Raw genomic sequence first — 15,407 nt, 5'->3', positions numbered from 1 at the left:
ATAAAACCCCCCATAAACCCCCGTTCCCATAGTCCGATCATGCTGGCCGCGAACTCGTTCCGCGTCCAGGTCTTACCATGAGTACTATGGTAATAGCTTATTCTCTATATGGGAAATTCGCTAAAAGGAATAAGAAAATTGGCAAAAGACGCATCAGACTAATATTAAGACAGCTTGAGCAAGCTCATCAATTAATACTTAAATCTAAAACACCATCTGGTCTAAATTCGAGATAGTATAAAACAAATATTTCTTTTTATTTTTTTCTTTCTATCAAAATTTTCTTCTGGCACATCAAACATCTGGGGCCTAAGCTTACGCCATGATTTTCGTGGCGTGTCAGGCTCAGTTCTTCTCATGACTCAGCAATCGTTTGGACGGCATCTTTGATATTAAGGGCTTTCCTATGAAAGCCTTAAATTAGTTAGCACCCTCTTCAGACTTTTAGAAATTGAGCTGATGTACTTCCTGCGATACCACCTCTTTAATCATTCAATCACTCCCTCATCCATTGATTGGATCAGCAATGGTGACATTAAGGAGGCAGGAAGATAGCTTTGTTGTCCCCTTTCACTAAATCCTCTTCAGATGGCTGTGATGGTGTGTTGTCCAACAGCAGTAGAAAATGGACAGAAAGCTTTTTTCAAATAATTTTCAACCGATGGAGCAAACTCGTCGTAAAACAAAGATCTAAAAAGATTGTAGTCCATCCATGCAGATTTTTGATTGCCATGATAAACTGGCAAAGAAGACAAGTTTAGATTTTTGAAAGCTCTGGGCATTTTAGATTTGTCAAAACCGAACAGAGGAAGCTTGTGTGTTCCATCGGCGTTACTGCAAGGAGCAACGGTTAGCCTATCTTTAATAGGTTTGGTTCTGGCCACAGATTCATTTGATGCAGCGAGTGTCTTTTTGGTTGGCAGGATTTTAAAGTTAAGGCCAGTCTTGTCCATGTTGTAGACTTGGCAAGGTAGAAGTTCATTTCATGTTTAACGATTTATATGTGTTTTAATATTTTGTGTTATGAGTTTATGACGGGTGATGAGATTGTTTTGGCGCGAATTGGATAACGTTGGCCTATGGTGTGGAACCATTTGACGTCTGGGACTGGCGAGTTGGCGTGGACTCAGCGTGTCTTCGGCAGCTGTGGTAGCGTGTTGAACCTACCTGGAGTGATGAGCAACGCACGACACTGGAACCAGCGACTCGTTAGCGGACGGAAGATTGACGTAGAGCAGTCAGCTAGCCTACTACGATTCTCGAACGGCTGGGGTTGTGTGATAAACCAACCAGAGGAACTCACATCACGCTGTTGGCCAGCTTCGGTGTTCTTCCATTGATTATCCAGCGGCAGTAGTGACGTGATAAACCAACCATTGCAACCGAGAACAACGGTCAGCGAGACAACCGGGGCTTGGTCAACGTGTACCCAACGAGTGTTGAACCGTTGTGGTGGATCTTGGCGTGGTGTAAATCCAAGGACTATCCACATCGGGGGTGGCACTCAACAACGACGAACGGACGGCCACCACGAAGCTCACTGCGGCGGACGGGGCAGTGACACGTGTCTGTGTGATAAACCGGATCCCCGAGGACTACCTGCGAGGGGCGCAAGTAGCTCACATCGGGGGTGGCAAACAATAACTACGAACGGACGGCCACCACGGGACTCACTGCGGCGGACGGGGCAGTGACACAGGACCGTGTGATAAACCGGATCCCCGAGGACTACCAGCGAAGGGCGCAAGTAGCTCACATCGGGGGTGGCACTCAACAACAACGACGAACGGACGGCCACCATGGGACTCACTGCGGCGGACGGGGCAGTGACACGGCTCTGTGTGATAAACCGGATCCCCGATGACTACATGCGAAGGGTGCAAGTAGCTCGCATCGGGGGTGGCGAACGACAACTACGAACGGACGGCCACCACGCAGCTCACTGCGGCAGACGGGGCAGTGACACATGTCCGTGTGAGAAACCAGACACTCAGGACGTCAGCGACGAAAACGTACGAGTAGGTTCCCCGGCTGTAGTACCGATATAGGGCGCACGGGCTGGAAAACCCAGGCCGCGGCGAAGACCAGGTGATGATGGTTGAGCCCCAGCCTACGACGACGAGTGGGGGGGTGGAACGCACCTCAGCCTGTAGCCGTGGTCGACGGGTGAGCTCGAACCCTATGCTACAGTGGCGGGTTGAGTCGACTAAGTTAAGGGACCGCGACATCACGAGTCTGTGTGCAGAACCAGACAGACACCCAGGACGGCGGCGGAGATCGATGGGGCCGAGGACCACCGGCTGTAGTCTCGATTGGGGCCACGATGGACGCCCAGCCTGCAGTGAAGGCGTAGTAGCTGCGTCGTTAGGTGGGTGATCCGAACCCCGACTACAGCGGCAGGCGGAGCTCCCCAGGTACCGCTATGACGCTGGGATCTGTGTGTTGAACCAGATTCTCTTGGGGCTACATGTGGACATGTAGACAATTCGGGGATGACGACTAACGACAATGGAAGGTCATCACGTCTCACTGCGGTGGAAGGGGCAGTGACAGGGGTCCGTGCGGTGAGCCGGATTCCCATACGACGACGACAACGACAGGAATCCGTGCGGTGAGCCGGATTCCCATACGACGACGACAACGACAGGGGTCCGTGCGATGAGCCGGATCCCCACGATACGACAACATCGACGAAGTGTCCCTGCAACGAGCAGGACACTCATGCGATAGTGTCAAACCCCACGTAGTACGTCACATTTATGGCATCCGAACAAACTACGACAACGACGGTATTCCTGCAACGAGCCAGGATACGATACCAATACGACGGCAGAGACAGGGGTCCGTGCGATGAGCCGGATTCCCATACGACAGCACCGACAGAGATCTGTGTGAGAAACCAGATGCCCAGACGACATCGGCGACGGATGGGAAGTATGACCCGAGTCTGGGGTAGCATCGACGGTGGTCGCAACAGACCCAGCCTGCAACGACGGCCAGGTGAGGCCGGATGAGCCCCAGCCTACTACGACGAGTGGGGGGGGGGGGGGGGCGGAATGAGCCTCAGCCTGCGGCTGTGACGACAGGAGGGCGACAGTGGACCCCAGGCTACAACGGCAGACGGAGTCAACCCATACTTGGTGTGCAGAACCCAAGTGCCTGGCTGGATGTCGTGTGCTGAACACGAAAACGATTTCGGGGATGGCGACTAGCTGCCATGGAAGGCCACCACGTCTCACTGCGGTGGAAGGGGCAGTGACCGGTCTTTGAGGATTAATCCGGACTACGGCGACATCTGTGTGATGAACCAGATGCTCGAGATCTCCGACGCGGTAAACCTCAGCCAAGGCGACGGCACGGCTGAGCGTGAAAGTAACATCTTGACGCAAACCCTGGAAGGCCAACCCAAATCTCCGTAGTGAGGCCTACCTGGAAACTAAATGTGCTGTATAGCACGTGGTACTTGAACCTGGCATGTAAACTAGTGTTATATGTTTCAGTGTGGAAAAAGTACGTCTCACTTTTTTCTGATAATCCAACCTTTTTTGTGTTCCGACCATACCCCCGGCCCCAGAGGCGAAGGATTAGTGGGGTTCTACTGTATGGATGAATGTAAAACTAAGGTTAAAATTTTCCTCAATCAGGTTTATATTTCATAGAATAAATATTATAGATGATAATCCTCAAAGCCATTTTTTAAAAGTAATTTTTACCTCCATATTTATTCAACATTAGTTTATATTACTGTATCTGAATTTCATTGTAGGATAGGTGTTTGCCTCCGGATTGCCAAATAATATTAGAAAAGGTTTAAATACCTGCTATTAAGCAACCCAATATTTTTGTTAGCACAACTAGTTTCGGTGTCTGTGTGACACCATCATCAGGCTGTACAAGGACAGTTTTCTTTCTTCATACAAAGAGTGTCATATAATTTACATGAAAATAATACAAACAAAACATTTAAACACGACACAAACACAAATACGAGACATTTATGGTAACTGATCAGTTAAAAAACAGACGACGCTAACCCGGCGGAGTTTGAGTCCAGACTGCGGGTGGTCGGTGCAATGGTGTACGTCTGTTATCTTATCATCCCAGGTTGCGTCCTGTCAATCACACCTCCCCTCTCCAGTAAACTGATGGCAGTGTCATACATAAAATTAGACGAGAAAAATTGTTGGTCATTTAGTACATTATGGTGGTCGGATTTTACTGCCTAATATATCTCAAACTAATATTGGATTGCTTAATAGCAGGTATTTAAACATTTTCTAATATTATCTGAATTAATAATACTTTTATGTATTACTAACCATTTTATCCTATGATTAAATTTATATTGGTTTTAAAAATATATATTTTTAAAAAAAAAGTAACCCCAAGTAAAATATAATTTTGAGTACATTGATTACGCATTATTATAAGGCCACTAGGCGTGCCTCGTTCCTATCCAGGCAAGGCCAAGGGATTGACAGTTTTATGACTGATGCTGAGGATTAAAATTAAGTGATTCAAAATTCTTTGAAACATTTTGTTTTAATAGTTGAACTTTATTTCTCTAGGCAATTTTGGATGTTGGGAACAGTGTCGCTGATGACCTCTTGAGGTTCATGATGACATCACTATTGGCCCATTGTTTGAACAAAACCTTTACCAAGCACACCCGATTGCTCATAATGATCCTGATTAGCTCTCTCCTACAGAAATCATCACGAAGAATCCGCTCTGAGATCATCCCCACCAATATTGATCATTTGTAAGTATATTGTTTATTACCAATAATTTTATTAGAAAATCTCATATTTACAAATAAGTAATTAAACTTTACTAGTGTATATACTTTACTTGTCTGTTCTATTACCACACTTAGCAGAACTCAATCATTACTCATGGTGTGCCAAAGCCATAACATTTCCAAAAAGACTGTTTTTAGCGAATTTCCCTATAGGGAAGTAGTTATTACCGTAGGTCTCATGGTAAGTCCTAGGCCTGGGACCGATTTACTTTTTCATTTTGATGTCCCCAGAGGCCAAAAACACCATTCGTTCAAATTTTTATATATTTATATATATCCGCACGATAACTTGAGTAATTTTTGTCCAATTTTGATGAAATTTGGTTTGAAGGTGTAAGGCGGGACAAACTTGAACGAGTTCGCGAACCAGCATGATCGGACTATGGGAACGGGGGTTTACGGGGGGTTTTATGGGGTAAAAATAGGCTTTTCCCATTTTTGACCCAAAAAACATAATATTTAGCAATTTCTTTCCAAACCATTTTGTAGAGCTTAAAAAACAAATAATTTAGTATATTGAAGTGTTACTATGCGCCTAATGGTTACGGAGAAAATTCCAAAAAAATTTAAATTTTAAATTCCCATGTTATTCTTATGGAGAACAAGTAAACTTGTTGTAGTTTGCTTGTTTATGAACATATATTTTGATCAAATTTGGAAAATATTTTTATTTCTTACAAACTATTAACATTTTACAAAAACAAGCAGTTTTACCCTCCCTGATGCAGCAAACCTAAGTACCTGTTAAATTAATTCTATTTAAATAAGAAATAAATGTTAAATTTTTAAGTAGACATTTTAGTGTAAATCCAATCAGGCAAATGGAAATTCGCTTAGTCTGCAGGTTTGCTGCGGCGGGGGTATTAACATATGTTATTAATACCATATGTTGTGATTATGAAAAGAAAATAAAATGAGTTGTACTAGTTGAATTATTAGCAAAAGATAATGTTAACTAAAACAGAAATACTTTAATTGTAAAAAATAAAACTTCTTGGCGGGGATCGAACCCGGGACCTCAGGGACTGAAGTCCCGCGCTCTAACCACTACGCCAGCTCGCTCCCCTGGTGATTAATTAATTAATTATTAGAGGTGGGCCAATACCGATACTCGATACCAAAATACTCGATACTTGTCTGTTTTGGGTTCAATACCGATACTGACACTGAACGGTACGAATCGGTGCAGATTAAGTCAGTTCAGATCGGGTAAATTGCCGTTACGAATCCTAGCTGTTTGCCTACTTAGTAGAGACAACCTTATTGGCTAGTTTTCAACTCCAGGGATGATATTTGGTTTGGTTGATCACCACTGCGAGCGCTAGTGGCCTTGCCACTTTGATAGACACAACCTCATTGGCTAGTTTTCCATCCAGAGACGATTTTCGGCCAATCACATGCAATGTAACAGCGACGTGGATACTTGGTTTGGTTGATCACCACTGCGAGCGCATTTTAATATACACGATCTCATTGGCTTACCTACTGCCCTGCGACGACGATCAACCAATCACGTGCTATGTTTTAGCGTCATTGAAACTTGGATTGTTGTTGAACGCCGCACCGAGTGCTAGTGTCTTTACTAACTTATTAGAACCTTTCTCATTTGTCGGTTTTGGATTGGAGGACGACGATAAACCAATCACGGTTAGCGTTTTAGAGATGCAGTAGTCCTGTTATATGCACGATCGCGGTGTTGCAGTTACAGTGTATGTCGTATGATCCATCCGTATGTTGACTGTTGAGTTTATGTTATTGTTATTTAACATTGGTTCTAATTGAATTTCTTTTGATTTTAATTAATGAATGATATAGTTTTTTTATTTAATATGAGTAAGCGTAAAAGTGATGTGTGGGCCTTTTTGAATATTATTAGTGAAAGTAGTGATGTGGCAAAATGTAAACTGTGCAAAAAAGATAGCCTAAGTCTCGTACGACTTCTAACCTCAATAAACATCTGAAACTTCACCATCAAAGTGAATTTTTCCAGAGGAAATTGAACAAATCAACAGTTGGGGAAGAATATAGGCCTAGGCCAAGATGAAAATGTAGACGATCCCATGGATGTTACAAATCCAAATCTAAACTTAAATGAGTTTAGCTTACACTCTCTATTATTGTTATTATTGTAACACACTAATATGGATACAAAAATATTATGCTTATTTATCATTGACAATAAATGTGTTCATATTAAAATTAATGTTTTATTTGATTATTTTGATAGGTATCGGAAGTATCAGAATCGATAGGTATCGAGAGTACTTTGGTGGTATCGGTATCAGTATCAACAGTTTGTGGTATCGGCCGATCTCTATTAATAGTACTAATTATTAATTGGGAGTAGGTACTGTAGTAGCTGAGTGGAATCAACAAATCAGTGAATGAGGGTTTATAAAATATTTATAAGGCTTTTATATTAAATAGGTAAAGAGTAAAATAATAGTACATAGGTAAAATAATTTACTCTGCGATCTTACTATTATGTTCTTGACCATTGGGATTGATATGATGTACAACTAAATGACTATAACCTGTTCTTTCTTTCTTCACTTTGTTTTATTTATTATTAATCACATGTTAATTATTATGTTTACTTGTAAACAGTTAGTACACTACTCCTAGTCGACTGGTATGTTTCAAGTGTGTCATTATTTAGTGAATTTAAACCTTTGTTCAAGTAAATAGTCTCGTTCTTATTACACCTAGTCTGATGATTAGAGATTGACAATTGTAATTATATTTTACTAACATTTATTTTGCAGAAATCGTCTTTCAAATATATTAACTGAGAGTGATGATTATGAAACCCAAGTATCAGTGGTTGAAATTTTGGCACGAACTTTAACCTTCATTGAAACCCCCGAAAAATCTTCATTCTTCGGCAGTTCAACAATTTGGGAAATGTATAAAGAGTTTCACCCATTTATTAACTTTGATCCTGTAAGTACAGCATGTTACATAAACCATAACCATAATTTTTACTCATATTAAACAAATTTATCTCATATTTAGAGATTTTTTAGATAGGTATTGTAAAGCAAAATATTAAACTAATGGAATGTAACTAGGTGGCGTTCGCAGAGGCATTCACAAAATTGAGCGGAGTCATCAAGGGTTCATATTATATTGTTTTTGTCATACTGCAGCATGCGGTGCGGTTCTAAAGTAGCATTTTTACTCTCTAGGGAGTAAAAATAGTTTTTAGCCTCTATGGAGTAAAAATCAGTTGTTGTCAACTCAGTTGTAAATTTCGATTGTAAACGATTGCATGTATCTAAAATATGTATCGACTCGTGCGTCGTAATCATTTTAACCTACACAGTCTACAGTCTCTTACCATAGCATTTTAGTATTGCAGATACATTAATCCATTCCCACACTCAACGCTGCTCACCTTTACACCTTCCTTCACCACCCCCTACATCGTAGACCTGTTTCCCTCTCTTCCCATAGCATTTTAGGATTGTAGATACATTAATGTAATGGCCAAACACAGTTCCCACACTCTGCACTGCTAGCCTTACTAATTGCTTTACCATTTCCTACGTCATAGACCTGTTTCCTTCCCTTCTCATAGCATTTAAGATTACAGATACATTTATCTAACTGCCCAAACGGTTCCCCCCACTCTGCACTGCCAGCCTTCAATACTTCCTTCACCACGTCCTCCGTTGTGGGGCCTGTTTCCTTACCCTCTGATAGCATTTTAGTATTGAAGATACATTAATCTAACTGCCACAGATGATTCTCACACTATGCTCATACTTTACTATTTTCTAAGCCACTTCCTACATCGTGGACCTGTTATCATCACTTTCCATATCATTTTAGTACCTATTTTAGGTTTGTTAATCTAATTGCCACAAACGTTCCCCACACTCCGCACTGCTAGCCTTTACTACTTTCACCATTTCCTATGTCGTGGACATGATTCTATTCCTTCTCTTGGCATTTCAGCTTTGCAGATACATTAATCTAACTGCTATAAACGGTTTCCAGTTCCCACATTCCACACTGCTCACCTTACTACTTCCTTCACCTCTTCCTACGTTGCGGACCTGTTTCCCTCTCTTCCCATAGCAATTTAAGATTGTAGATACCTTAATCTAATCTTCATAAACAGTTCCCACACTCAGGACAGCTTGCCTCGACTACTTCCTTCACCACTTCCTATGTCTCAGGCCTGTTTTCCTCCCTTCCCATAGCATTTTAGGATTGCAGATACCTTAACTTAATCGTCATAAAAAGTTCCCATACTCCGGACTGCTCGCCTTTACTACTTCCTTCACTACCTCCTACGTCTCGGACCTGTTTTCCTCACTTCCCACAGAATTTAAGGATTGCAGATTTCTTAATCTACCCGTCATAAGCAGTTCCCACACTCCAGACCGCTCGCCTTTACTACTTCCTTCACCACTTCCTACGTCACGGACCTGTTTCCCTCCCTTCCCATAGCATTTTAGGATTGTAGATACCTTAATCTATTCGTCATAAACAGTTTCCACACTCCGGACAGCTTGCTTTGACAACTTCCTTCACCACTTACTACGTCGTGGACCTGTTTTCATCCCTTCCCATAGCATTTTAAGATTGCAGATACCTTAATCTAATCGTCACAGACAGTTCCCACACTCCAGACAGCTCGCCTTTACTACTTCCTTCGCCACTTCCTACATCCAGACCTGTTTCCCTCTCCTCCCATAGCATTTTAAGATTGTAGATACCTTAATCTAATCGTCATAAACAGTTTTCATACTCAAGACAGCTCAACCTGACTACTTCCTTCACCACTTCCTACGTCGCGGACCTGTTTTCCTCCCTTCCCATAGAATTTTAGGATTTTAGATACCTTAATCTAATCGTCACAATCAGTTCCCACAGTCCGGACTGCTTGCCTTTACTACTTCCTTCACCACTTCCTACGTCACGGTCCTGTTACCCTCCCTTCCCATAGCATCATAGGATTGCAAGTTTACCTTAATCTAATGGTCATAAACAGATCCCACACCCCGAACAGCTCGCCTTTACCACTTCCTTTACCACTTCCTACGTCGTGGACCTGTTTCCTTCCCTTCCAATAGCATTTTAGGATTGCAGATACCTTAACCTAATCGTCATAAACAGTTCCCACACTCCGGACAGCTTGCCTTGACTATTTCCTTCATCACTTTCTACGTCGCGGACCTGCTTTCCTCCCTTCCCATAGAATTTAAGGAATGCAGATACCTTAATCTAATCTTCATAAACAGTTTCCACAATCGTCATTTGATTATATTTATGATCTATACCGTTTCTGTTCTAATATCTGTGAAATAATGCTATCAGCTATTTCTTTATCTACTGCATTCAATAGTCAACAGCTGATCATATGTCTTTGTTTTTGTTTATGTGTCAAATACTGCTTCCATAAGGATTACGATTGAAACTTCGAGACCCAGTTGGGCGGATTCCTGAGAGACTTTTTTAACGCCATATAGATTTTGGCACTCACCGATATGGTCTTTATCACCATGCAAATTTTGAAAACGATTGATTCAGCCGTCTAGGAGGAGTTTGCGTATTACGAAATCCATAAAAGTCGACGTATAAGAGCTTCGCTCGCTCCGCTCAATAAAATCAAATCATCCTTTATTCATTTTGTACAAAATGTACATGAATAGTGTAAATATGATTAAGAATACCAACATAAAAATAATATATAAACCATACAAAAGTCAGCGGAAATAGTCATTGACCTTATAGCAACATTTGTTACTTAACAACTTAAATATATATATTTTTTTTATTTCCTGAAGGAAGGTGTAGACTTAATAGAATCAGGCAGGTTATTATAAAGAGAGAGAGAGAGAGAACAACTTTATTATAAAATCATCAAGATTTAAAATCGCGTCAACAATAAGCAAATATATCTCAGTACAATAACAAAGCAATTATTGTAACAGTTAAAAGTCATTCAAATCAAAGTCTTTCCAATTTAAAAATTCTTCGACAGTGTAAAAAGGCCAAGAAGACAACCAAGTTCTCAAATGGGGCTTCATTTTTTCAGCTTCGGAGTAATTCTTGAGCTCCTCCGTAGGGGTGTGCGAATAGTGATTTTCAACCTCGAGCCGAGCCGAGCCGAGCTTTTTAAAAAATGTTTGAGCTCGAGCTTTTTCGAGCCGAGCTTTTCCTAGCGTAACCTTATCTTAATTATTAAACTTTTTTTCTTAAAAAAGTGCATAATAATAATAATGTTCAGTCAATTTTTAAATAAACACAATATGTTATTTTAATATGTTTAAAAACATTGAGAATTGTCAAGACATCAAATAGTAGATAATCACGATAAGAACTGAACTGAACTAAATGAAGATGCAAGAAATAAAAGGATATCGATTGAAGGCCTGAAGAGATATGCAGTGCAGACTGAGACAATCAGATTGTCTTTCATAACAGAACAGCAACGCGACCTTGAATGACGACAAAACAACTAGCAAGTCGATTACATATGTATATTGTAACTACTATGAATATTTAATTCTATTTTGTATAAATAAATACAAAATAAATTTTAAAACACGTGATTATTCTTGTTGTTTTCCATGCACAAAATATTTTTGTTTTATGAATCCTATTAATCAAAAAAGAACATGGTTGGTTTGGATCCAAAAAGGTGGAGAGACAAGTTTTACTTATATATTAAAAAATATATAATTGACATATAGAGGAAATAGACCAAAGCACTAGAATTAATAGAATAACACACAAAGTAAACAAGAAATGAAATGCAGAACACGATGATTTAACACTGTCACTCAATTTTGTCATCTAGAAGGGTCGGCGAACTAATCAATAAATAGCCAAAACCAGTTTCCTCCCCTTCACACAGTCTCACCGCCCCCCTCCCCCCCAATCCGGGTGGCCCAACACTCTGTCCTTGAAACACCCTTGCCTCTGAAACAATAAACCCTTACACCCTCGTTGCTGTTTTGACAACAGGTTTATGAATGCGATCACTATTTTTCATTTCCAGAATTAACTATCAATTATTATTATTTGCAAGATACAAATAGGAAACTACATCACATTATGGTACTCAATGACCCATGTACTATCAAAAATTAATAACTCATTACTTATTTTGATAATAAAAAGCACTCATTACCGCATGCGCCACTTATTGATATATATATATATATAATCCTCAAAGTAACTGTTACTTTATACAAAATAAAATAGGTACAAAATTGTGTGGCCAGTCAAACTTTATAAACAAACATTTTATTCTATAAAATACAGATGGTAAATAGGGGTTGGTTTAAAGGAAATAAAATACAAAACATATTAATTTTTGATAAACATTAGAAAGGTTATGGGATTGATTGAACTAAAATAACCGCAGGGAAACTTATAAGTAGAAAAGTCGTCAACCACAATCTGTTTAATCAGTACATTGTTAGAGAGAGAGAGAGAGAGAGAGAGAAAGAGAGATAGCAGTTAGGGGCGTTTGATAAGGAATCTGAAAAAGTAAACAAACAAGGAACAACGACACGACGATACTCGTTTACAGCCTTATTGTCTCGCCCACTACATTTGCACACGTGACCACTTTTTGTTTCTTCCTTATCTTTCATCCGTCCCAAAATAGAATTCCTGAAATAGTTTGTTGGTATAATCTCCCCTCCCACACAAGGCGCAGTGTTCAGTGCGCACTGTAGGTTGCCACGGCAACCGTGTGTCGTCATAGCGACTTAGCCAATCACGCACTCGCACTGCGTTGTATATTACGATACGAATGGAATAGTTGTGTTAGAAAGACAACGCGATAGGTGGTAGTTTCCTCAAAATTACGATCGATAATCATTGCGTCTTGACTGAGCTGAGGTTCGTGCTTATCAAGACACAATTATGAAACGGAGGAGAGTAAATTTAAATTAAAGTTAGTTCCTTATTTATTAATTTAATTTTTATTTGCTAGTTCAATAAGTATTCGGCTCGAACATTTCGAACTTTTTGAAAATCACGAGCCGAGCCGAATAGCGTCCTATTCGGCTCGAAAAAGCTCGATGTTCGAATACTCGCACACCCCTACTCCTCCGGCAGTGTGTTATAAAGCTTCGCTCCCAAGTATGAGGGTTTTCTTTCAAAAAGTTGTTTGCGGTGATAGGGTAGGTTTAGTTCTCAGCAAACCTTGTGTTGTGTCTTTGAACATCGGAATTTTTCGGTAGACCTTTCCTCATTGACAGCGGTACGGTTTCATAAACAAACATCGACACCACTGTCAAGATTTTGAAAAAAATTTCTGCAACTATCTCTCTAAGCTAAAATTTAATACCAGAGTAGTGGGGTGTAAGTTCAAAAGTAGAAAAATTTGGTAAAATGTAAGATTTGTGTTTGGGGTCTTTATGTCTGGTGTCATAATTGTGTTTGTCTGAACTAACAGAAAATTTAGAGATGTTTTGTTTCATAAAAATTAGTAAATTATAGATGTACAGGCTAGGAAAAGTAAGAATGTTATTGATTTTAAATATATCTTCACATTAATCTCTAGCTATGAGAGAATAAATTATTCTAATGATTCATTTTTGCAATTTAAATACCTTTATCCTTTTGTCAGAATTGCCCCCCAAAATTATTCTATAATTAAGAATAGGATAAACATATCCATAGTACACCATCATAAGAGTGGAGACATCTACTAATCTAGATAGAATAAGAATTGAAAAATATGCTTTATCAACTTTATAACTTCTGCAACGTGAGTTTTCCAGGTTAAATTACTGTTTAAAGTTATTCCTAAAAATTTGATAGATTCAGAAAAACTGCAAGGTAGAGTGATATTGTCATATGGAAAATTTTTACCGGGGTATTTATTTTTATTAAAGTTGATTAAAAGTGACTTAGACTGATTCAATAATAGCCCATTAGCTTGAAACCAACTTTCTAGCTCATAGAACTCTTGTTTTATCAGTTGTGGAAACCTTGATTTGTCAGGATGGGTAAATATAGCAGAAGTGTTGTCAGCAAACATTACTAATTTGGAATCTAAGGCCATAGGCAAGTCATTTACATAAATCAAAAGGAGCAAGGGCCCAAGAATAGACCCTTGAGGAACACCCTCTGTGATGAATCCATAATCAGACTTAAGCCCCAGTGACTGCAGCCTTATACAATGTTTTCTATTTGACAGAAAAGAAACCAACAATAGTCCTGCCCGATATACCATTAAACTGCAACTTGCAGATCAGGATATCATGGTTTAAACAGTCAAACGCTCTTGACAGGTCACAGAAGAGACCAGCTACATTCTGCGAACTGTCAAGAGCATCCGCTACCTCAGATACAACTCTAAATATGGCATCTACAGTGCTTTTACCTTTCATGAATCCATACTGATTTATGTTAAAAAGTTGACAATTAATTGTTAAAGTAATCATATAATAACCTATTAAAAACTATCTTTTCAAGATTTTTTTAGAATGCCGGCAGTATTGAAATTGGTCTATAATTAGCTAAATCTTTTGGATCTCCTTTTTTTAAACTGGTATTACATTTAACAGCTTTAATAAATCAGGAAACACACCTGTATAAAGAGAAGTGTTAATTAAATGAGCAAGAGGTGTTGAGATGAAAGAACATTGTTTTAAGATAAAAGATGATATTTCGTCCCATCCTGACGATTTAGAAGGTTCTAAATCATTAATTATTTCCTGAACTTCTTGAGGATCTGTAATTTTAAATCATATTAACATCGATTCAGAGTGGATTCCTTGTTAAAAAAATTGGATTGAGTTTTCAGCATTAGAACTAACATTTAGGGGCGGTTCACGAGTCACGGGTTATCCTTAGTTCAAGTGCAAAATCCAGTTATAGCCGGTTTTTTGCGCCACGGCTTAGAAATCGGGTTCACGAGTACTACGAGGTTACCCGCGCTCGGGCGCAGGCAGTTAAACTTCATCCAATCATGACAGGGATAAACCCGAGCGCAAAAAGTCGGCTTCACGGGTTCAATTAGAGAAAACCCCGGGCCAAATGTCGGGTTCACGAGTCATGGTCTAGCGCAAATTGGATAATCTCGGGGGTAAATAACAATGGTTTTGGACTTCAACTTAACCCTGCTAGGGGGCAGGGTTAACTTGACATAATGTCGGGATTATCTCATTTGCTCATTTATTGTTTTTTTGTTAGCAAAAAGAATGTTATATTTGAATTCGCCATTAAATTCTGAGCAATTTCATTACCCTCAACATGATATTTATTTTTTCATTTTTTTACTACTGATTGTCTTAAACATACTAAACATTGTAAAAAGTTCCTGTTTTTTATTTTAATTATTTACTAAATAAAAATATAATTAATAGCTTAACATAGGCCTATCTATAATATTAAAACGAAACAGTGTTTTTTTATTTCACGATTCTGAATCAACCACTCGACGGATTTTCATGATTTTTGTGTTGAAAGAAAGATAATTTTGAGAACTAGGGAATGTCGAAGCCATAATTTTAGTTTAGGGTCCCGGTTTTTTAGAAATTAAGTTTTAATTTTTTTAAAGTCTAGCAGCCGACGCTAAGATTCTAAACTAGCTTTTGGCATAAAATAATTTGCTTAACATAACAGCTGT

The 15,407-nt window shown here is 39.5% G+C and overlaps 1 protein-coding gene across 2 annotated transcripts in view; it reads left to right on the top strand.

Annotated features, from left to right (window-relative positions):
- The window catches only part of LOC128982789 (synaptonemal complex protein 2-like), a 176,197-nt gene that overhangs the window by 30,173 nt on the left and 130,617 nt on the right, over window positions 1–15,407 (top strand). For both annotated transcript variants that reach the window (XM_054401792.1, XM_054401791.1), the window contains exons 5-6: window positions 4,569–4,762; window positions 7,567–7,744. In XM_054401792.1, coding sequence (XP_054257767.1) covers window positions 4,569–4,762; window positions 7,567–7,744 — 372 coding nt within the window. The remainder of the gene's footprint in view (window positions 1–4,568; window positions 4,763–7,566; window positions 7,745–15,407) is intronic.

Source organism: Macrosteles quadrilineatus, unplaced genomic scaffold, assembly GCF_028750875.1.
Source record: "Macrosteles quadrilineatus isolate MER2022 unplaced genomic scaffold, UCM_ALF_1.0 Scaffold_1__1_contigs__length_201487025, whole genome shotgun sequence".
NCBI lineage: Eukaryota > Metazoa > Arthropoda > Insecta > Hemiptera > Cicadellidae > Macrosteles > Macrosteles quadrilineatus.
The sequence above is the reverse complement of the archived record's forward strand: the minus strand, read 5'-3'. Positions and strand labels throughout refer to the sequence as shown.